The following is a 23,898-nucleotide window of genomic DNA, read 5'->3' as shown; positions in this document are numbered from 1 at the left end:
CAAGAAGCCTATAATCGTCTTGAGGGCCGGGATTAATTGTGAATTGAGTTGAATTGAATTAAATTAAGTTAAATTAAATTGACTTGAGGGGCAGGTTTGCGCTAAATTCCATTGGAGATTTTTTTTTAAGTCAGACTACCTCAAGGAAGAACATCTTATAAAATGAACTCTTTATGGTTTTAATGAAAAAATAACCTTCAAAGGAAATAAAACATAAATTAAAAGTGGTTATACAGGTTCAGTCATGCAAATTAACAAATGTGTTACATAACAAAACTTGAAATCTTCCTATAATTTTAAATCCCCCCCAAAAAAAGATTTTTTAAGGAAAAAAATCCTTCAAAACAAAGCAGAAAAAAATTATGTGAAACTAGTATAGAGCTGATAAATTTACTTTATAAATGTGTTCCCTCTGTGTTCTATCCCCTTGTCTCCTTACCAACTTTGAGCTGTAACCCTGCTCATCCTTTCAGAATTCTGCCATTATGTCATCTGTGCGGAGACAGACATACCTGTGCTCTTGGCATTTCCCAGTATTTGTATATCCCTCCCAAAACAACAACCATGTCATCTTAAATCTCAGTGTATCTTACGTCTTCTTTTATGTAGTGCATCTTGATGTCTCTAAATATATGCTATTTCTCTTTCCTAGACTAGTAACGTAGTACTACAGGATGAATTATTTTTTTCCTGAATCTTTGCTCACCAACTGCTCACTGAATTCATTCACTTTCACATTTTCTGTTTTCCCTTCTCTGTTTCCATGGAGAAGTATGTCAGTGATGTGTTCGACTCCATGGAAACAGATGAGCATCTCTTTCTACATACACAACTAATTAAATCGAACACTTTTTCTGCCACCCATTGTTCTGGAGGAGGACGGAAGAGGCTTTCCCTGAATGAGACATCATTTTAGTAGCAATTTTTAGTGTCTAACCTAATACAACGGATTAGTGTTTTAACACAATATTACATCCTCGATTCAGATACCTTAAGGCTCAGTCCTGGGCTATAAAAGTATAAACATACATAGTAAATTCCTCATATACCATGGCTATCATTTGTAAATATGTAGTTTTTTCTCTTAACTCAAATAATTTGAATACCAGCAATATAGTTGATATTAGAATTTAGTAGATTCATTTTATTACTATACAATGTAGTATCATAAAAAGAATGTGGGTTTTAGAGTCAGATAAACCCAAATTTTGAGTTTTTGTTTTGTCACTTATAAGCAGTATTCCCCCAGATAAGCCACTTAATCTTTCTGAGTCTCAATTCCTTATCTGAAAACTATGGACTATAATACTTTGCTTATGTGAGAGTTCATCAGGACAATGACCGTAAAACATCAAGGGTGACTATAGTTAATAATATTGTATTGTTTATTTGAAAGTTTCTAAGAGAGTAGATCTTAAAAGTTCTCATCATGAGAAAAAAATTATAACAGTGTGGTGACAGATGTTAACTAGACTTACTGTGGTGATCTTTTCACTATTATCAAATTATTATGTTATACACCTGCAACTAATATAGTGATATATGCCAAGAATATCTGAAAAAAAAATCTAGCATCACACCTGACACATAGTAGACAATATATATAGGACCTTAGCTTTGCCCAGTGGCAGTATTGTAGCCAACGAGGTTTATCCGAGGCACAATTATTGCTAATTAAATAGGACTTTATTACTGTTATTGTCAGGTTGGACTTACTGTGAAATGATCGAGTCTTACATAGTTTCAGAAATGTCTTAAAATGGAAAATCACTAAATGCAATGGAGAATAATACTGTTTGCTTTGTGAAGACTAAACAGAATAATTTGAAGATATGCATAGTGTGTAATGATTGGTCCTGTCATCACTGCCAGTAGTGTTTGGGTTGTTTGCAGTGGTAAAGTGACAAGGCAGCACCATGCTGATTCTTCCACAACGTTTGATGCCCTATCAATGTCCTAAACAAGTGCAAATCTCTAAGTTGTTTCTCTCTTTGTTTATGACATCTCCCCACACAGTAGTTAGGTCAGGTGAGGGGTCTCATAAGTGGTAGAGTAGTAACATTATTTCAAGTTAGGTCTTCCTTTACCTCAACAATGGCCTTAAATGCTAGGGTCACTCAATGTTTTATAAATGCTTATAGACATATATAGTTTTTTTTTTTAAGATTTTATTTATTCATTTGACAGACAGAGATCACAAGTAGGCAGAGAGGCAGGCAGAGAGAGAGAGAGAGAGGAAGGGAAGCAGGCTCCCTACTGAGCAGAGAGCCAGACACGGGGCTCGACCCCAGGACCCTGAGATCATGACCTGAGCTGAAGGCAGAGGCTTTAACCCACTGAGCCACCCAGGCGCCCCCATATGTAGTTATTTTTAAACATTTTTACTTGCTTATTTATTTGAAAGAGAGAGGGACCGCAAGTGCACAGACATACACCAGTGCCTGAGCCAGGGGAGGGGTAGAGGGGGAGGGAAAGGGAGCAGCAGATTCTGCACTGAGCGTGGAGCCCAACACAGGCTCGATCTCACCACCCTGACATCATGACCTGAGCTGAAATCAAGAGTCGGACGCTCAACTGACTGAGCCACCCAGGCGCCTCTATTCATATATGTTTATGGACTTACATGTTTATATACCCATACTAATAAAAATAATGAAATTAGCCAGCATTTCATAAAGTTATGTTATATGTGCCAGGTCCTGTGTTGGTACTTTGCAACTCATTAACTCATTTTTTTTTTAAGATTTTTTATTTATTTATTTGACAGATGGAGATCACAAGTAGGCAGAGAGGCAGGCAGAGAGAGAGAGAGAGAGAGGAAAGCAGGCTCTCCGCTCAGCAGAGAGCCCGATGCGGGACTCGATCCCAGGACGCTGGGATCATGACCTGAGCCGAAGGCAGCGGCTTAACCCACTGAGCCACCCAGGCGCCCCGCAACTCATTAACTCATTAACCAGCAAAATACTACAAAGAGTTTTGGGTGCTCTTGTTACCCTCATTTTGAAAATAGATGAGGAAATTGAAGTATGGAGAGATTCAGTAACTTGTCTAATAAGTAACAGAGCTTAAACTGAAGCTTTGGAAGTCTGATTCCAAAGCTCATTGGAACTGTGGATCCTCCAAGCAGGGAAGGTATTTCTGTATGCACATGCACATTCATATATATGAACACAGAGAGAATAAGAAACACAGGAGAGGAAGAACTGATTAGGTCTGAACCTTGACTGGTGAACCTAATGGTTATCTAGGCTGGATCAATCTTTCTTTCTTTCTTTCTTCCTTTCTTTCTTTTTTTAAGATTTTATTTATTTGCCAGAGAGAGAGTAGGAGAGAGGGAGAGTACAGGCAAGGGGAGCAACAGGGAGAGGGAGAAGCAGGCTCCCCACTGATTAAGGAGCCAATGTGGGACTTGATCCCAGGACTCTAGGTTATGACCTGAGCTGAAGACAGATGCTTAAGTGACATTAAGCCACCCAGGCGTCCCTAGGCTGGATTTTTCTAAATGATTTTTTGCGCTACAGGTCTTTTTGGTAATCTGATAAAGTTTACGGACACCTTCTCAAAAATATATTTTAAGAGCTTTAAATATGATATATAGGAATCCAAAGAAAAGCAGCTATATTGAAATACACGTGTTTAACTATTCTAAAATTATAATATAGCAATATGCCTACAATCATATTTTATTAACATATTAAATAGCAAGGTCTAATGGAAGATCTAATAGCTATGATAATTTCAAAATATCAGTGATTACAGTGATTAATGGCTCAGTCCATTAAGGACCAGCTCTTGATTTGAGCTCATGTCATGATCTCAAGGTCCTGGGATCAAGTCTTGAGTTGGGCTCCATGCCCAGCTGGGGAGTCTGCTTGTGGATTCTCTTTCTCCTCCCTCCGGTTCCTCTCCCTGCTCATACCCTCACTTTCTCTAAAATAAATAAATCTTAAAAAAAAAAAAAAAAAGAGGCAACGAGTATAAATGCTATTTTAAGATGCCAACAACAACTATAATGAGATAAAATGAATGTAAAAATATTTTGTAAAATCTCAAGTGGCCTCAAAATATAATATGTCCCTTGTTATTATTATAATTCTCATTTTATATGTCAGGACACTGAGACTCAGAAGTTAAGAAATTCTGTTGCAATAATTGCACCGCTGAGGCTCAAACCAACTTATTTGGTTTTGAATCCTATGCTCTTCCCATGTTGCCCTTATAAACATAGGCAAATCCTTTTTATTTTTTTTTATGATTGATAGATTGATTGATTGATTGATTTATATGACAGACAGAGGTTACAAGTAGGCAGAGAGGCAGGCACAGAGAGAGAGGGGGAAGCAGGCTCCCTGCTGAGCAGAGAGCCCGATGCGGGGCTCGATCCCAGGACCCTGGAATCATGACCCGAGCCAAAGGCAGAGGCTTTAACCCACTGAGTCACCCAGGCGCCCCGGCAAATCCTTTTTAAATGACCACAAACTCCTTCCCAAGATTGTGACAATGCAAAAGATGTGACGTAAGAAGTGGGTGAGAGCAGATGAAATGCATCTCTGATGCCACACACAGGTTAACGTTTGAGAGCCAGCAAAGAGGAGGTTAGTAAAGAAGGCTAGCCTGGCTCGTGGTGGACAGTGTGGCGCAGTAGCCCTGGTCATCACTAGAAGCGGCAGTCGTGTCTTCTAACCGCTAAGCTGGAGCTCTGGTTTCTGCACACACCATTCCATTAACCAAATGGAATGGTTATTCCTTCTGCTTCAGCCAGCCTTAAAGTAATTGCTCGCAGGGGGGCGGTGGCTTTCCCATCATGGCTCCAGCTCGGCTGCGGGAGCTGCGTTCGGGCCGAGCACAAGCAGAACGCCAGCCCCCGTTCAGCGAGCACCAACTGGTCACGGATTAGAGGCTGACCCCACAGTTGCCCAAATAATTAAAACCACACAGCACACGAGCCAGCTGCTTTCTGTATTAGCTGCTTCTGACAGGAATTCCAATTCAAGGGCACTGCCGTCCAGTGAGCATTAGTTCACGTCCCAAGCCCTACCACATTTGTACAGCGTGTTGCAGTTACCAAAAGCTTCCAAACAGGAAATCATTTCGCTCGAACGTAAAGCTCAGCTGTTGTGCAGACCGGAATGGCATCAGCTAAATGTTATAACTGAGGGAACTGAGGAAGGGGGTAGGGTAGGTGGGTAAATGCACAGGCCTCTCTCAGTTACTCTTTTTTAGCCAAGAAGCTCAGAACCTGCCAGGACTCTCATGACTCAGAAACTAGCCATAAAGCCACCATCCCCCTAAAGCAACTCAAAACAGGACCTAAAGGAGACCGAATGCTGCTTTCCTCATGGTAGATCGGGGAGACTTGCTTTCAGGTTCCTCAAATACACGAATTCTGCCAGATAGGCAGGCCTAACACCTTGGATGGTGATAACATAACCCAATTAAATCTAATGTGTTGGGAATTGTAACACTAGTCACCCAAAAACAAGTGTCTCAGAGATTGTAGAGAAGGCTGGACGTTTCCCTGTACCTTACAGACGACTGGGGAAAAGCATAGCAATGGTCCTAAGTTCTGTATCCTAGGAGGTATAGTTACTGTTAACCCCATAGTGCTGGCTTCACTTTGGCCCTAAGAAGCCTGATCAGTTAAGGGTTATCCTGGGATGTGGTGATGGACTCCATTTCTCAACATTTGTTCTTGTGACCACAGTTCCTAAATCTTCTCCCTCACTGAAGTTTTCAATGAGAATTTAAATATGAATCACCATCATCTTGCTAACCCTAGGTCCTACTGTCTTTGCTCAGCACTGGCAGACAAAGTGTCCGTAGAAAGTGCGCGTCCTTTGTGAAAGACAGCTAGAGACTGCCCTGGTTACTGCGTATGCTCTACAAGTATCATTCTGACTCCAGAAAGGCTCACGTGATGAAAGGAACATGCTCTACCTGTAAAGATGTTTTAGTTTTGTTAGGGAGTTTGGGCTTAAATGAGTCCTTATGTACAAACGCAGTGATGGACTCACTGGAGCCTTCTGGATGGGACATTAGAGGCCCTTGTGGAAGGGATGGTAGCTAGTCCTGTTCTACTGCTCAGAAGACTTGTGCACGGGGACTTTTGTTATCAGATATGTTGAATCAAATGCAGAACTTGCCTCCATCTTCAAAACCAAGACTCTAAAAAGGAACACCTGCCTCCTCCAGGAGTTACACGCCAATTGTAAGGCTCTTTCAGATTTCAAGAACAATGACATTTCTTGATCTGTTACCAGAATACGGGGATACCTGGATCAGCAAAGCAAGTTATCTAAGAAACTATAAAGTACTTCTGGGTCCTATTATGTCTAAGATTTAAATATATATTATGTAATATTACATATATAAATATATATATTGAAATATTTAAAGCTAATACAATGGCTTAATTTTAGGCATAAAATAACCCAGACAGAAGTGCAACACCTTCTTTTTCTTCCCCTAACATTTGTATTTCCCTTTAAAAATACTTTATATTTTCCTTTAAAAATATTTTTAAATATTTCCCTTTAAAAATACTTCATTTGATCAGTTTTCCACTTGCATTAGCAGAGTTTATGCCAAAACACTTTAAAAGTAACTGGCTTCCTCATTTTCAACTTGTATCTTACCCTCAACTTATATATGAATTCCTGATTATTGTCCATCATGAAAGTAGCAAAATTTTTTCACTTGAAGTGCAAGCCAGGAGGTATCTTTTGTTGTTTTTAAGTAAGCTTTATTGAAGTATAATACCATAAATACAGTAAACTTAATCCTCAGTAGTATACAGTTACTTAATTTTAACAAATATGGAGTCATGTAATCACCACTATCAAGATAGAGGCAAGTTCCACCACAACCCAAAATGCCTCTGTGTCCCTTTATAATCTGTTCCTCCCCACATCCCAGTCACTGTTAATCACTGGTCTGTTTTCTCTCTATATAGTTTTACCTTTTCCAGAATATGCTGTAAATGAATACCATCTGTATCCTTTGAAACAGAGTTCTTTCACTTAGCATAAATGTGTTCCTTGTTCAGTAGATCAGTAGTTTATTCCTTTTTATTACTGAGCGGTGTTCTACTGTATGGATGACTACAGTTCTTTTGTCATTCTCCACTAGGAAACAACGGGGTCGTTTCCGGTTTTTAGCAATTATGAATGAGGCTTCCATAAACATCCAAATACAAGTTTCTATGTGAATATAAGCTTTCATGCTTTTGTTTCTTCTGAGTAAACACCTAGGAAAGAGATTATTGGGCTATGTAGTATGTTTATGTTTGACTTAATTAGAAACAGAGTTTTCTGTAGTGGCTATGCCATTTTGTTTTGTTTTTGTTTGTTTGGTTGGTTTTTTAAGATTTATTTATTTATTTATTTGACACAGAGAGAGATAGAGAGAGAAAGATATCTCAAGCAGGCAAAGAGGCAGGCAGAGGGGGAGAGGGAAGCAGGCCCCTGCTGAGCAGAAAGCCTGATGCGGGGCTCGATCCCAGGACCCTGAGATCATGACCCGAGCCGAAGTCAGAGGCCCAACCCACTGAGCCACCCGGGCGCCCCGGTTGTGCCATTTTGAATTACTCTCAGTGATATCTGACAGTTTTAGGTGTTCTATATCCTCACCAGCATTTGCTGTTGTCAGATTTGTTTTCAGTTTTGGTTTTGTTTTAGCCATTCCAATAGATATGTAATTTTATCATATTGCAGTTTGAATTTGCATTTCCCTCTGTATTAATGATGTTGGGTATCTTTTCATAAGCTTATTCCAGGGAAATGTTTATTCAACACTTTTACCCATCTTTAAATTTCATTATCTGTCTTTTTATTATTCAGTAGTAAGAATTCTTTTTTGGCAATGTTGAGTTTTATAAGTTCTTTATGTATTTTGGATACTAATCCTTTATCAGATTTGTCATTTGCAAATAGTTCTCCCAGTCTGTAGTTTGCCTGTTAGTTTTGTGGATTTATTCTAGGTAAGAGACCTTACCAGATATGTGTATTGCAAATATTTCTCCCAATTTGTAGCAATCTTTTTTATTTTCTTAACAGTTCTTACAAACAGTATTTTTAATGTGGTGCAATCCAATTTATTAATTTTTAAAATGGATTTTTCTTTGGTTTCATGTCTAAGAAATCTTTGTCTAACCCAAGGTCACAGAGGTTATCACTTTGGTTTGCTTCTTAAAGTTTTATAAAGTTATAGAGGTGTTACATTTAAGATTATGATTGATTTTGAGATAATTTTTATACATGGTGAAAAGTATAGGTTGAGAATTTCTGATTTGTTCATTTTTTGCTTTTGGATATGAGTTCCAGTTTTTTCCGTGCCATTTGCTTAAAACTATCCATTGATTTGGCTTTGCACCTTTGTCAAAAGTCAATTGATCGTAACCTTTTATAGGTCTATTTCAGTGCTCTCAATTCTATCCTATTCGTGTGTGTGTGTGTGTGTGTGTGTGTGTGTGTGTGTTTCTCTCTTTCTCTCTCTTTTGCTGTTTAACTTAAATTTGAACTTATGGGGATAAAATTGTTTATGATATTCCCATGTTTTCCATTTAATAACTTCAGGCTCCATAGTGTTTTCTCTGCTTTCATTTCTGATATTGGAAATTTCTGTCTGGTCTGTTTTTAATGATCACTCTGATCAGAGATTTATCAATTTCATTGATATTTTCTAAGAACCAACTTTTAGCTACATTGATTTTTCTCTAGTGTTTTTCTAGTTTTAATTTCATTGATCTCTACTCTTATCTTTATTATGTACTTCCTCTGCTTGTTTTGGATTAAATTTGGTCTTCTTTTTTTAGTGTCATAAGGTAGAAGTATAGACCATTGATTTGAACTATTGTTCTACTGTAATACAAGTACTCAATGCTGTATATTTCCTTCCAAGCCCCCTCATGTATAGAGTAGGAACCTTACAACACTAGTATTATTTTCATTCATTTAATTATGTTTTTTAATTTCCCTTGAGATTTTCTCTGTAACTCATGGATTATCTGTGTGATGTTTAAATCCTCCATATTCAGTGATTTCCCATTATCCTTCTGTTACCAATTTCTAGTTTAATTACGTTATTGTCAGAGAATATACTTTGTTTAACTTCACTTCTTTAAATCTGTTAATGTTTGTTTTATGACCACTATATGGTCTATTTTGGTAAATGGTCCCATCAGTGCTTTAAAAGATTATATATCTGGCTGTTGTTGAGTGACACAATCAATAAATATCTGTTACATCCTGCTGCTTTATAGTGGTATTCCGTTCTTTTCTATGCTTGCTGCTTTTCATTTTAGCAGTTCAGCAATTTTTGAGAGAGGGGTATTGAAGTCACCAATTATAATTGTAAATTTTTCAAATGTTTCATCCAATTCTATCAGGTTTTGCTACATGTTTTTTGAAGCTCCATGATTTAGTACATACACATTTAGGATTGTTAAGTATTCTTGGTGAATTGATGCCTTTATCATTATATAATGCTTCTGTTTGTTCCTGGTAATTGTTTTTGCTCTAAAGTCTATTTTATAAGATAGACTTTATATCTATCTAATGTTAATCAGCTTTTAATTCATGTTTACATAGCATATCTGTGCTCATTCTTTTATTTTTAAGCTCTCTTTTTTATTGGTGTGCTTTTTTAAATCATTTACCTTTAATGGAATTATTAATGTTAAGATTTAAGATTTCCAGCTTACTATGCGTTTACTGTTCCCTGTTTTTCATTCCTGTTTTTTTCTTCCCTGTCTTCCCCTGAATTTCTCAAATTTTTTAGTATTTTAATTTAAATTTTTAAAAATTATTTTAAATTATATATAAATTTTAAATTATATATAATGGGGCTATTTGTAACAGCTTTATTGAGGTTGACTGTACATCCATACCACACAGTTCACCACTTTGAAATACAATTCAATGGGTTTCCTATATTCAGAGTTGTAGAAACATCACCACAATTAATTTTAGAACAATTACCCACCCCCTTTAGGAAGAAACCCTATCCCCTTTAGCTATGACCCCTTTAATACCCCACCTTGTCCCCAGTCCTAAGCACTGGATATAGAATTCTTGGTTAACAGCTCATCCCCACCCTTATCCCCAACATGTGAAAAATGCCATGTCATTACCTTATCGACCCCATAGTTTCTCATGAGAAATACACTGTTATTTGAATTGTTTTTCCCCTGTAGATAATATGTTGTTTCTTTCTGGCTGCTGTCATGATTTTTTTCTTCTTTAGTTTCCAGGAATTTGATTATGATTGACATAGAGGTTTCTAGGGGTTTATTCTGTTTGAGTTTTGCTCAGCTTTTTAAATCTGCAGGTCTGTGTCTTTCACCAGATTTGCACCATTTCCAGCCATTATTCCCTAAAATATATTTGTAGCCCTTCATTCTTTTTCCTCTCTTTCTGGAACTCTGATGGCATGAATGGTAGGTATTTTGTTACTGTCCCACAGAGACCTGAGATTCTGTGGATTCTTTTTGCTTCTGTGTTTTTTATCAGTTGTTCAGATTGGATAATATTTATTGGTCTGTCATCAAGTTCAGTGGTTCTTTCCTCTGTCATCTCCATTCAATGAGGTTTTTATTTTAGTTATTTTCTTTGCTAACTTATTTATTAAATGTTTATTATTCTGAAATTTTCATTTAGTTCATCTTTATATTCTGCCTTTCTTTGCTGCAACTTTGTATTTTCCATTTGTTTCAAAAGTGTTCATAATTGCTTCTTGGAGCATTTTTATTATAGTTGCTTTAAGATCCTTGTCAGTTAATTATATCTGTATCATCACAGTATTGGTATCTGTTGATTGTCTTTTTTTGTTTAAGTTAATGTTTTTCTGGTTCTTTGTCTAATAATTTTGGATTATATCTTGGACATTTTGTATATTATGTTATGAGACTCAGGATCCTATTTAAATCTTCTATTTAATAGACTAAAGATCTGTTTAGGTTTAGAATGAACTTTCTGTTCCAGTTTTGTGGACTGTGGTTCTAATGTCAAGTTAGTTTTCACAGCTCTTGTAGGGCTTTTCGGTCTGCCCTACCTAGGTATTACCTAAGCTGATTTAGAATCTGGGTAATATTCACCCATAGTTCAATTCTCAAAACTCTTGCACTTTGATTCTGGTTAATTTCACACATGGGTTGTTCAGAGTAGTTTATAATTTCTTGCACCAATTTAAAGTGTTGCTTTCTCCAGCCTCCTTCTCTTCATAATCCTCCATGCTTCTCTAGTCGGGAAGGAGTAAGATACTACTTCATTGCTCTCCTTTGCTTAATTCATGACATGATGGTTTATAGGGCTCCTCTCCACAGTCTCTGTGGTGCCCAGTGGGGAGGAAAAGAGGTACAGTTTCTTTCATTGTATGTGCTTTGAGTAGAGCTAGGGGTAAGTGCTCCAAGGGCTACCCCCTTCCCAATCTTTTGACTGGAGAGAGCAGGCTTCCTGGGGAATTTTGTGTCTACTCTTTTGTGTTTCTGGTTGTGGGCTACTCTAGCCCCCAGGTTGTACTTAGGAGGCAAAAAAAAAAAAAAAAAAGGACAGACAGATAGGAAACTCACCATCAGATTGTTCTGAGTCCCTAGACAGTTTGCCTTCTTTTCTCCACCTTTCATTTACTTTGCCTGGGGTTTTTAGTTATAATTAGCAGGAGAATCAGGGTAGTATGCATTGCTCCATATTGTCAAAAATGGGAAGCCAATCATGATTCAGTTTTGTATCTCTCGTAAAAACATACCACAATGCTTAGCATTTAGTCTCTGAAAGAGAGGAGTGAGTGAGGAAAACAATTAGGTCCATATCGCACAATATTAATTCAGCATAACATATAGTGGTTAAGAATATGGCCTTTAGAATCAATTACCAGTTTGAATTTTAGTTCCACCTACTTTCAGTGTAATATAAGCAGGTTACTTAACTTCTCTGAGTCTCAGTTTCCTATAATATGGGGATGTAATATCTGTCTCATGGGGTGAGTAAGTGGCATATTTCATGCTTTTAGCACAGGGCTTGCTAATAAAGTTGGTAAATATAACTCCTAGTCATGTTAGTATAACAGCAGCAATTATCGGATATCACTATCTGTTTCTTGCACTCATAGGAAACTCTGCCCTTAAAGACAAAGAAGACCAATTTGGGAGGACACCGCTTATGTATTGTGTGTTGGCTGACAGACTGGATTGTGCAGATGCTCTCCTGAAAGCAGGAGCAGATGTTAATAAAACTGACCACAGCCGGAGAACAGCCCTCCATCTTGCAGCTCAAAAGGTGAGAAGTTAAATTACTTTGAAGTGTAAACCTTTTGTGACATATTTAGAAGTTGATTAATGAACTATGCGATTGACAGATGATAAAGAAATCTTAAGTATGTGACTCTTAGTTTTATGTGCTTTCTCTAAAAACAGTCTAAACTGCAGAGAATAAAAATAGGTAATCATCAGTGGCTCTGTTCATTTATCCAACCAAGTTCTTTGAGCAATGGAATTCATTTTATGATCTAAGATTAATTCAAGGAAAAGCAATCAACCATATTACAAATCAGTTTAGCATGGGTGAAAGCAAAGGCCAGAAAGAAAAATGCTAAGATACATTTTTTCAAAAGATTTTATTCATTTATTTGAGAGAAAGAGGGAAAGAGAAAGCATAGAGGGAGAGGGAGAGGGAAAGGGAAAAGCCGACTCCCCGCTGAGCAGAGAGCTCAACATTGGGCTTGATCCCGGGATCGTGGGATCATGACCCAAGCCAAAGGCAGACGCTTAACTGACTGAGCCACCCAGACACCCCAACACTAAAGTATTACTCGTGGTTGGGTTTTAATGTTGGTAACATTTAGTACTTTTTACTGTTTAAAAATTTTCCCCTGACAAGTATTAATTACTTTTACAACAAAAACTTACTGTCTCTCTTAAAGTCTGGGCATTAAGAAGCATAAAAGATATTTATTTTCTAAATGTATTTCAACTTTTTAAAAGTCTAAAACTATATTGCCAGTAAAAAGGATTTCAGGTTTTTTAAAGCTATTGTTAAGAGCTGAGATTTTTAAAATAAATATATCAAAAAATTAAAATGGGAAGCTTCTATATTTATTGTAAGACTTATTTATCTGAAAATGATTTTTCCTTCCATAAAATTATGGTATATAAAATATATTTCCAGTGCCTGATATTTTCCTTTTTATTATTTTAGACATATATTTTTGGAATAAAAAGCAATAAAAATTAGATCCAGCAGAGACTATTAGAGTTATTTCCCATTAAAAAATGTGAACCAGATATAGCTGATTAATTGAGGGGTTAGAAAAATACCTTTTTCATTAGTTGAATACATAAAAAGAGACTGACATTAAGATATCCTACTGAATATGCTAGTTACACGCTGTGATCAGTTAGGTCTGTCAGGTTATTCCCAAAGTTATTGCTCTTGAATTTGCTTTTCATTATAGTAATTTTTTTTAAATCTCCCTCATTTTCGATTTCGGTTTTAACTACTGTGTCGGTATTTATAACCTTTCACCTAGGCTTGTCAGCTGTTAAAATTATTCAGTCAGGAAGGGTAACTCCATTTAACTTGTTATCATTAAAAAGTAAACATTTCAGATTAGAAATAGCCCCAGTATTATGAATTTGATACACTTTAGATTTTTCATTGTGGTTCATTTAGGTTTTAAAACCCAACTTCAGAAATAGAGGTTGGAGGACCCTAACTTCACATCAAGTGGGTCATGTGAAAAAACTGGGGATTTGAGTTGATGAACCTCCAATCATCTCTGTAGAGGTAGAAAGTGACCCAAAGGGGAGAGAAGGGGTCAGTTGTAAGTCTCTCCACAAGATGCGGTGCATTTGTTTTCTTCTGCTTTTTGTTTCTCCTTTATTTTTTTAAATTGTGATTTCCTACAGCATCAAAGAATAAATAGAACTCTGATTTACATGTCACAATTTTCATAGCTGATTTCATAAATAACACGTTTCATGGTCTTTTGACTATCTGATAATTATACATTTCCTTCTTTCTCTGTGTTGTGGTTTGTTTTTGCATATTTGCCCAAAGTGGCAATCTGTCTTTAGGCTATACTAGCACTAGTAGAATTTCCAGAACAAGGGTGGTCATAAACCTTTAGTACTCTACTCTGTCCAGATCAAAACTGGGTATTGCATTTCATTTTGTGTTTTATGCAAAAGCATGTTATTTTCAAAATCAGAGATAGTATAGATCTAACAGGAGTAAGATTGTGAAGAGTCTAGAAGTAACTCTCAAAGAAGAGTTGGAGATATGTCCCAGGTCTATAGCACACCCTGCCTCTGAGCAGACACAAACACAAATTCTCTTTAGAGAAAACATCTTCACCCTAAACTTCCAGGATCCCCCCATATTACAAAGACCAAACAAGATCTCACAGTGAAAGATCCCCATATATATGAGGAAACAGTCTATCACAAATGAGAGTCAGCAGAAATAATAAACAAATTTGATTGTGGAGTCCCGGGATCGAGTCCTGCATCAGGCTCCCTGCTCTGCAGGGAGTCTGCTTCTCCCTCTGACCCTCCCCCTTCTCATGCTCTCTTTCTCTCTCTCTCATTCTCTTTCTCAAACAAATAAAATCTTTAAAAAAAAAAAAAGAAACTTAATGTAAAATAACGATTGAATGGTTAAAGATAGAAAAGAAGAGGGGTGCCTGGGTGGCTCAGTTGGTTGAGGGTCTGACTCTTGATTTTGACTCAGGTCATGATCTCAGGGTTGTGGGATCAAGCCCAGCATCAGGCTCCACACCTGGCGTGGATTCCGCTTGGGATTCTCTCTCTCTCCCTCTAGTCCTCCCCCTCCTCTGGCACTTGCATGTGCTCTCTCTCTCTCTCTCTCTCTAGAAAGAAAGAAACAAACAAACGAACAAAGAGAGAAAGAAAGAGGGAGGGAGGAAGGAAGAAAGAAAAAAGAGAGAAGAAAATGAAAGGAGAAGGAAAAAGAAAAGAAAAATGAGCAATCAACAAGACTTTCATGATTAGGCATCAGTTCTGGCCGTGACCACTGATTTTAGAATAAACACCTGCCAAAAAAATTTCTGAAGACTGAGTAAAATATGTATACATTATTTGAAGGCATTGAGAACAGTCAGCAAAAGCTAGGTCTAAGAAATTCCAATCCTTCGGAGAAGAGAAGTATGAGGAATGCACACCACATTCATCTGGCTATATCCTTTAAGGCATCTTCCAAAGTGGAATGCAAACGAATACAACCCTAGCAGGAAGCAATTATCTTGGTAGGGGGAGAAATCACAGGTAGAGCCTGGCATTAGCAGTGGCTGGAACATGGAAGGGCAAAATCCTGGAGCAAAGGGAACTGCAGAGAAGGAACCCCAAAATCTGGGTACAAATTCCTTGCAAATCATTAGCAGATTCCTAAACTGTGCTTGTGCTGGGCGAGGCTCAAACAAACCCAGCAGTAAACAACAGCTGGGAGACTAAACAGCTAAGCAGAGATTGTTTTAATATTGCCCTGTAGTTTCTTTCCAGTGCAAGTCTTTAATACATAACAAGTTGATTTTTGTGTAGGGGTCCATTCTCATTTTAAATTACATGAATAACTCATTTTCCCAGCACATCCTAGCTCATTAATTTGTAGCCGAGTCTGTGCTCTGTGCCAGTACCGGGTTTTGGACTATGTACCTCCTGTGGTTTTTTGTTTTGTTTTGTTCTTAATTATGGTTTTTAAATAAAGTCCTAATACAAGGGAGCTACTTAAGGAAATTTGAAAATAGAAAATACACCACTGAAGTGCTTTAGGGAGATGAATATGGCAACTAAAGCTCTTTTAGAAGAGGAGATACTTAGAAAGTTATTACAGTTCAGGCCAAGAGAGGAGGAGTTTGATCTAAGAGATACATTGTAAAGGTAGAACAGTTCATTCATTAAGTAGTTACCATATGTCTACTATGTAGTAGTAGGTGTAGAGGATCACCTAGAGGAAATATTAAAAAATGAATCACATATGTCTGCTGTTAAAAAGTACTCTCCATGCTGGTCTATATTAAATTTCCATTTGTCTTTGTTTAGTGAACCTCTCTGACATATCACATATCAAATATTCTTTCCAAGTATTGTCTCTCCCACTTACTTCTGTAATCTGTGAACTCAGAAGTGTGCTATGTGGGTAATCATCAATATTCATATATGTGTGCATGAATGCATTCATTCAACATATGTTCATGCTGTTACTGTGTAACAGGTGCTGTGCTAGGGCCTTGGAATACAAAGATGAAAGACAGGATTCCTGCTCTTAAGTTGTTTACAAAGATCATGGATAAAGATATCAAGTGGTAATTAAAGCTGGCCTGTCTCCCTTATATATCAAGTGTTTTATAAAATATCAATAGCCATGCCATGTAAATAGTCATTTAATACTACTGACCTGAAGATCAGCCATTCCCATGTTATTTATTATGTTTTTGCTTTTTTGTGATAGTGAACTAATTATGTTATCTTCCATTCATAGTAGGAAAAACTCTTGTTCCCATAGCATTTTGTTGTTGTCTCCATTAGAGGCCCATTACCTTGTTTTGTTTTGTTTTGTAAGATTTTATTTATTTATTTGACAGAGATCACAAGTAGGCAGAGAGGCAGGCAGAGAGAGAGGGAGAAGCAGGCTCCCTGCCAAGCAGAAAGCCCGATGTGGGACTCAATCCCAGGACCCCGAGATCGTGACCTGAGCCGAAGGCAGAGGCTTCAACCCAATGAGCCACCCAGGCGCCCCTCCGTTACCTTGTATTGTAATTATTACTTACTTGTCTCTTTCCCACTAGACTGGATCTCTAGGCAAGAACCTTGTTTTATTTATTTTTTAATTCCCTAGAATCTAACACAGTGTCTGACATGCTTTGGTTGAATGAATGAATACACTTAAGGTTACTTATATAGAAAGTCATTATTATTACAAATGCTAGGCATTTGTTTATTAGAAACATTTATCCAGTTTTAAAATACATATATGGGAAAAACTTATTGAACTGTGCTGATTGGCTTAGTTATTTTGACACATACTCAGTACTCTGGAAACAAATTGCTGTTAGTCCAAGCAGCTAAGAAAATGGTACCCACAAGAATAAAATTAATCTCAATATACTGAACATCTGTACCTAATTTGTTTTTCATTTGTACCCTCAGTATAATCCAAGAAAGCAATCAGTCATACCTTTTCTGGGTTTAAGATATCTAATTGTTAGAAATGTTTTCCTCCAGGGAATCTACTATTTATTTCTCTGACTTCTAAGTATATATTTATTTGTTAATAAGGATAAAAAAGCCTTAGCAATCTTACTAAATGTTAATAGTTATGCATTTTTAATCTTCCAGAAGGTTATTAATTTGGCTTCAAGAAGATTAAGACTACCCACTCTGAAAAATTATATCATGTCAAACACAAAAACTAAAGAAGCTTCAAACTGTGGTTGTGTTGTGTGTGTGTGTTCTTTTCTTTTAATTCAACACAGAATTCTCAATTCATCTGTGTAAAGTGAATATTAATTTTAACTCAATTTTAATATTAATCTAAATTTAATTCAAATTTAATATTAATTTTATTCATTTTTGAGATATGCTGTTTCTGTGTTAATGACATAAAAATGAAAGGAGAAAAGTATAATACCTCTAGAAGTTTTCAGGCAAACTTTAATACCAGGTGACAATATTAGGATATTGGATTCCCTTATTTTATACACACTCACACTTATACACAAACACAGCAAACAATCCATCTCTCAGTCCCCTGTAACTCTATATTCCTATGTGTATTATGTACATACACATACATATATATATATATATATATACATACACTTATATTTAACTCCCTCCCTACCCCAGTAACCTATATTCCCCCAACGAATGCTGTTTGAAGGCAGAAGCTATATCTTATTTGATTTATTAGTTCCAGACTTAAAACAACTCCTGCCATTTAAAAAAGACTCAGTTCATGTTTAACGAATACATGAATGAAGGAATGAATCAATCAATAAGTTCGAACATCAAATAGATTTATTATGAGTGGTATGATCTTCAAAACTATTGAACTGTAAATTAGTTGTTATATTTATTCCTTTTCATTATCCATTCCACCCCCTTATAATTGTGCTAGCAGTATTTTACAAGACTCTGTGAGCTTAATTTCCCATCATGTATCACTCTTGTATGCCTCAGTTTCTTCATCTATAAAAATGGAACAATACACTTGTCCCTGTCCACTTTTTAGGAATCCGTAGATGTCACAGATAAAAGGGCCCTTCAGGATAGCCTGGTCCAGTTTGTTACTGGATGAAGAAACTGAGCCAATTCTCCCTTCAATTCTCTTTTCTTGGTAAATTATTCATCATTCTTTTTGCCTTTGCCTAAACCTGAATGTTTTTTGTCTTATTTTTTAAAGTTTTTACTTAAATTCCATATAGTTAAGGTATATTAATATTAGGTTCAGGTGTACAATTTAGTGATTCAGCATTTCCATATAATAGCTGGTGCTCATCAGGACAAGTACTCTCCTTAATCCCCATCCCCTATTTCACCCATCCTCCTTCCCCCCTGCCCTCTGATGGTGACCATCAGTTTATTCTCTACAGTTATTAAGGGTTTGTCTCTTGGTTTGCCTCTCTCTTTCTCTTTCCCCCACTTTGTTCATTTGTTTTCTTTGTTAAATTCCATGTATGACTGAAATCATATAGTATTTGTCTTTCTCTGTTTTGTTTCACTTAGCATGGTACTCTCTAGCTCTATCCATGTTGTTGCAAATGACAAGATTTCATTCTTTTTAGGGCTGAGTAATATTCCACAGGGGGTGTGTTTGTGTGTGTGTGTGTGTGTGTGTGTGTGTGTACCACATCTTCTTTATCTTCTTTATCCATTTATCAGTCATTAGACATTTGGGCTATTTCCATAGTCTGGCTATTTAGAGAATGCTGCTATAAACATTGGGGTGACAACAGACACATGAAAAGATGCTCAACATCACTCATCATCAGGGAAATGCAAATCAAAACTACAATGAGATATCACCTCACACCTGTCAGAGTGGCTAAATCAATAACACAAGAAACAACCGGTGTTGGTGAGGATGCAAAGAAAGGGGACCGACCGTCCTACACTGTTGGTAGGAATGCAGGCTGGTGCAGCAGCTGTGAAAAAGAGTATGGAAGTTCCTCAGGAAGTTCAGAATAGGGCTACCCTACAACCCGGCAATTGCACTACCAGGTATTTACCTAAAGAATACAAGATACTAATTCAAATGGATACTTGCACCTCGATGTTTAAATTAATTATTTTAAAATTATAGATAAGAATAGAGATATCATTAGAAATACTCAGAAGAGATAAAACTGAATATTTTTTTATTTTTCTTCCAGTTTTCTTTATTGAAATAAAACAGTATAGATGCACTTGGAGTTTTCTATTTATCCTCCCAAATCCCATTCCCCTCTTTTTGTATGTTCTCAATCTATCTTAGTTTTGGTGGTTTCAATTCCCACGCACATTTTGCTACCTTTATTTTATATGGATATAACCATAAACAATATTATTTTGCATTTTAAAATCTTCATATAAATGGTATTATACATTGTGTCATTCCCCAACTTGCTTTTTTAACTTAACATTATGTTTTTGAGATTACTTGATTTTGAGGTATATGTTGAAATGTGTACCTCTGTTCCCAAAAGATTATATACAAATGCTCAAAAGACACATGAAAAGGTGTTCAGCCTCATTACTAATTAGATAAATGCAAATTAAAACCACAGTGAGATACTAACCACCATCTGAATGTCTAAAATGAAAAGGTCTGATAATACCAATTGATGGTGACGATATGGAACAACTGGAACATTTATAGTGAGAATACAAATTCATTAATCTACTCTACAAAGCAGTTTGACTCTAACAAAGCTGAACACACACACATACACAAACACACACGAAACCATCGCAATTCACACTCCAATCCCAGTAATACCTAAGGGAGATAAGTGCGTCATTCTACCAAAAGGCATGTATGAGAGTGTACATGATATCGTTATTTATAATAGCAAACACTCTTAGTAGCACAAACCACTCAAATGTATATGAATAGGCAAATGGGTGAATAAACTGTGATGTATTCCTACAGTGGGTTACTACACAATAAAAAATAATGAACTACTGATACATTGCACCACATGAATAAATTTTGTAGACCTCATGTTGAGTGAAAGAAGTCAGCTATTTAAAAAAAAAAAAAAAGACGGGCACCTGGGTGGCTCAGTGGGTTAAGCCGCTGCCTTCGGCTCAGGTCATGATCTCAGGGTCCTGGGATCGAGGCCCACATCGGGCTCTCTGCTCAGCAGGGAGCCTGCTTCCTCCTCTCTCTCTGCCTGCCTCTCTGCCTGCTTGTGATCTCTCTCTGTCAAATAAATAAATAAAATCTTTAAAAAAAAAAAAAAAGAAGTCAGCTATTTATACACATTTTAAAAAGAGCCAAAACTATATGGTGATTCAAATCAGGTTTTTGGTTATCCAGTATATAGATATTAACTAAAAAAGGGGCATAAACGAAGCTTTCGGGCATACTGGAAATGATCTATATCTTGATCTGTGTGTTGATTACATAAAAAGTTATCAGTCTGTATACTTAAGATTTATCTCCTTAATTAAGTTTATAAATATATTGTGCCTCAATTTAAAAATTATTTATAAAAAATGGTAAAATTCCAGAAATTGATGAGTACTATTTGTAGGTTGGATGAGGAAGAACAGAATCTAGGATGGCTTCTGACCTAGGCTTTGAAGCACTTCGGTCACATTTTCCCAGTGTTAGTTAGCTTCAGGGGCTCTAGGCAAGCCCTATAAACTTGAGCATGCTTCAGAATCACCTGGAGGTGTTTAGTAGGTACTTCTAGGCTTCTCTGTGGCTGTAGTCACTCATTAGTTCGTTTTAAAATAGCAGTTAGGGTTCCTGGTTTTCACCCAGGTGGCCCAGGTTCGACTCCCGCTGTGGGAACACCCAACTTTTGGGGCGCCTGGGTGGCTCAATGGGTTAAAACCTCTGCCTTCAGCTTGGGTCATGAGTCCTGGGATGGAGCACCACATCGGGCTCTCTGCTTGGCGGGGGACCTGCTTCCCTCCCCCCTGCCCCCCGCCTGCCTCTCTGCCTTACTTGCGATCTCCATCAAATAAATAAATAAAATCTTTTTTTAAAAAATTTACTAAGTGCCCACTCTACCACAAACTATATAGCCAATGGATATCTGAAGAATAAACAAATGAGGTTTTTGCCATTTGGTATGCTTCTAAAAGAAGGCACCGAAAGATATTCATGATGCCTGCATTACTTAGAAATGTTGGGAATTCTGTGTATGAAACCCTTACGTTCTGGAATGTTCATGATTTCTCAAGAAATCTCTGGACTGAGATGGGTGATGTTAGACAACTCTTAGAGTTTGCCCCATTTGACTTCAAATCTAACTAAGCTGCCTTTTCCAGGCAGGCAGAAAGTCCCAGGCTAAAGAATCTTTGCTTCGGTATATTCCTACTTCTGAGGTTTCCAAATAAGCTTCAAGTTTGTCCTCTTGAGTATTTAGAAATTATCTCTAAACCTACCCTCTGGTTTTCCAGTTTAGTCCTTCTTTCCTTCCTCCTTCCCTCCCTCCCTTCCTTCCTTTCTTCCTTCCTTTTTCACGTCCATGCCCAGCATGAAGGCCAACTCAGGGCTTGAACTCATGACCGTGGGATCAAGACCTGAGCTGAATTCAAGAATCAGACACTTAAATGACTGAACCACCCAGATGTCTCTAGAAACTGGTTTCAGATATTTAGGATTATATATTCAAGAGCGTTCCAACAAATCCAGAGTTGGTCTGCTTTTAAATAAATCTGAGAATTGAAATCAAGCCTATCTGTCCTTTAGTACTTCCATGATAATTAATGTATGTCTATTTGCATGGATGTATTTTGTAGCGACAGAGAAGAACATGTCAACAAGTCTTGGTTGAAATCACTACTTTGAATTTTTCTAACATAATTCAGCTAAAAAAAAAAATTTCATTTAGTTCCATAGCACTTTATAGCAGTCAGAACAGTTAAATATTATATATTCTGTGTAAGTAAACTAATGTATAGTTTGACTGAATTCTTCTAGGTCGCTTTGATACTTATAGTCAGGAATTACCTTGTTTTTCCGATTCCCAGCTCAATGCTCTTAATTATGCTCCACTGAAAGAAAACTTACATACTTTTGGGATGCTTACTTTCTCAGTCTTCTGATTCTTCCAAGCTAGTCATTCCCAACTCCAGTTTCCCAGTCAAACCTCCAAAGAAGTACCTATGGGTTTCCTTCTCGTGGGCCAGATTCAGAACTTAACCCAGGGCTTCCACCACTTCTTCTTCCCCTTCTTCCCCTTCTTCTTCTTCTTCTTCTTCTTCTTCTTCTTCTTCTTCTCCTTCTCCTTCTCCTTCTCCTTCTCCTTCTTCTTCAAGGTGGGGGGGGGTGGGGGGGGGGAAGAGAATCCTAAATAGGATCCTTGCCCAGCGCAGGGAGGGAGGTTTGATCTCATGACCTTGAGGTCATGACCTGAGCTGATATAAAGAGTTGGATACTTAACTGAGCCCACCAGGCACCCCCAGAGCTTCCTCTTTTATGTTAGTATTTTACCTTAGTGTATGACACCTCTCAGACACAGCAGAGCAGCCTTGCAGATTGTATTTTAAAATCCCTGTGGCTCACCGAATTTTGTTTTGAACATGTTCCTGTTTCCTGTAACCATGGTCATTTTCTAATCATCTTTATCTCTTTGCTGACCCCCAGTTTTACTAAGTCATGAAAATACAAGCATCTGCTTTCTATGAATAGATTAGAGATCCCCACAAGCCTAGATTCCCATGGAAACCAATCAAAAACTAAAAGGAAAAGAAAGAGTATATATTGAATTTCCCTGAGACCTGCAGCTTGTTTTTCATTAGACTCATGCTGATTTCTTTTAAACTCTGGGCACAGGGCCAGTGAATATTTTTACAGCTGATAAAAAGGAACTTCAGATCCATTTACTTTTCATTTAAACTTTTAAAAATTAATTTTGTGTATAACATCAATTCCAAAGGAAATTTGAGCATTAATTTGATAATTGCCTTCTTATGCCATAGGATTCTATTTGTTCATATAATTTTCCCTTATTTTTTTTACCTACTTATATTTTACTGTTCAAAAGAGAATAAGAGGGAATCAGGGGGTCTATTATTCCTACAATATGAATGTTGTCAGCCCCTGGGAACAGCATTTTCCCTGTGACCAATCATAGGGCTCTTTATAAAGCTCCTTTGACTGTTAAGCTTTTACAGAGCCCAAATAATCATTTACTAATATGACAACAGAAATTTAACCAAAAGGCCAAAGTAAGGGGGATCCAGAAAGCCAGGGAGGGGGTGACTGGGGAGAGAGGGTGTAAATTTAAATAAGGTAATCAAAATAATTTTCATCAAGATAGTGACATTTGAAACAAGGCTTGAGGGAGGTGAGGAAGTTAGCGATGTGAATGGCTGGGAGAACTTTCTTTTGTTCCTGGCAGAAGGAAGAGTTAGAACAAAGGCCTCAAAATGGAAGCATGCTAGAATGTTTGAGGAATAACAATGGAGCTAGGACTAGCATCGTTCTAATGAGTGAGCCAGGGGAAGGGGTAGGTAATGAGGACATGGCAGAAGTGGTCGCCAGATCCTATAGGGCCTTTTGGCCATTGTCAGGAATATGCTTTTGCTCTGAATGGAATAAGGAGGCATTGGAGGATTTGGGGGAAAAGAGTGACATGATCTGACATATATTAATAAAATAATCATCCTAGCCCAGCGAAAACATTTTTCTGCAGGTTATTATCTGTGTCTTTATTCTTTCTTTGTGT

At 37.2% G+C, this 23,898-nt stretch overlaps 1 protein-coding gene and 1 non-coding gene across 3 annotated transcripts in view; both read left to right on the top strand.

Annotated features, from left to right (window-relative positions):
- INVS (inversin) overlaps nt 1-23,898 on the top strand; it is a 168,880-nt gene that overhangs the window by 7,311 nt on the left and 137,671 nt on the right. For both annotated transcript variants that reach the window (XM_044265260.1, XM_044265257.1), the window contains exon 3: nt 12,106-12,272. In XM_044265260.1, the coding sequence (XP_044121195.1) occupies nt 12,106-12,272 (167 nt within the window). The remainder of the gene's footprint in view (nt 1-12,105; nt 12,273-23,898) is intronic.
- LOC122917842 lies at nt 1,614-1,761 on the top strand. The gene has a single exon (XR_006386478.1). It is a non-coding gene; the product is annotated as a U4 spliceosomal RNA (small nuclear RNA).

This window comes from Neovison vison, chromosome 9 (assembly GCF_020171115.1).
Source record: "Neovison vison isolate M4711 chromosome 9, ASM_NN_V1, whole genome shotgun sequence".
Lineage (NCBI taxonomy): Eukaryota > Metazoa > Chordata > Mammalia > Carnivora > Mustelidae > Neogale > Neogale vison.
The sequence above is the reverse complement of the archived record's forward strand: the minus strand, read 5'-3'. Positions and strand labels throughout refer to the sequence as shown.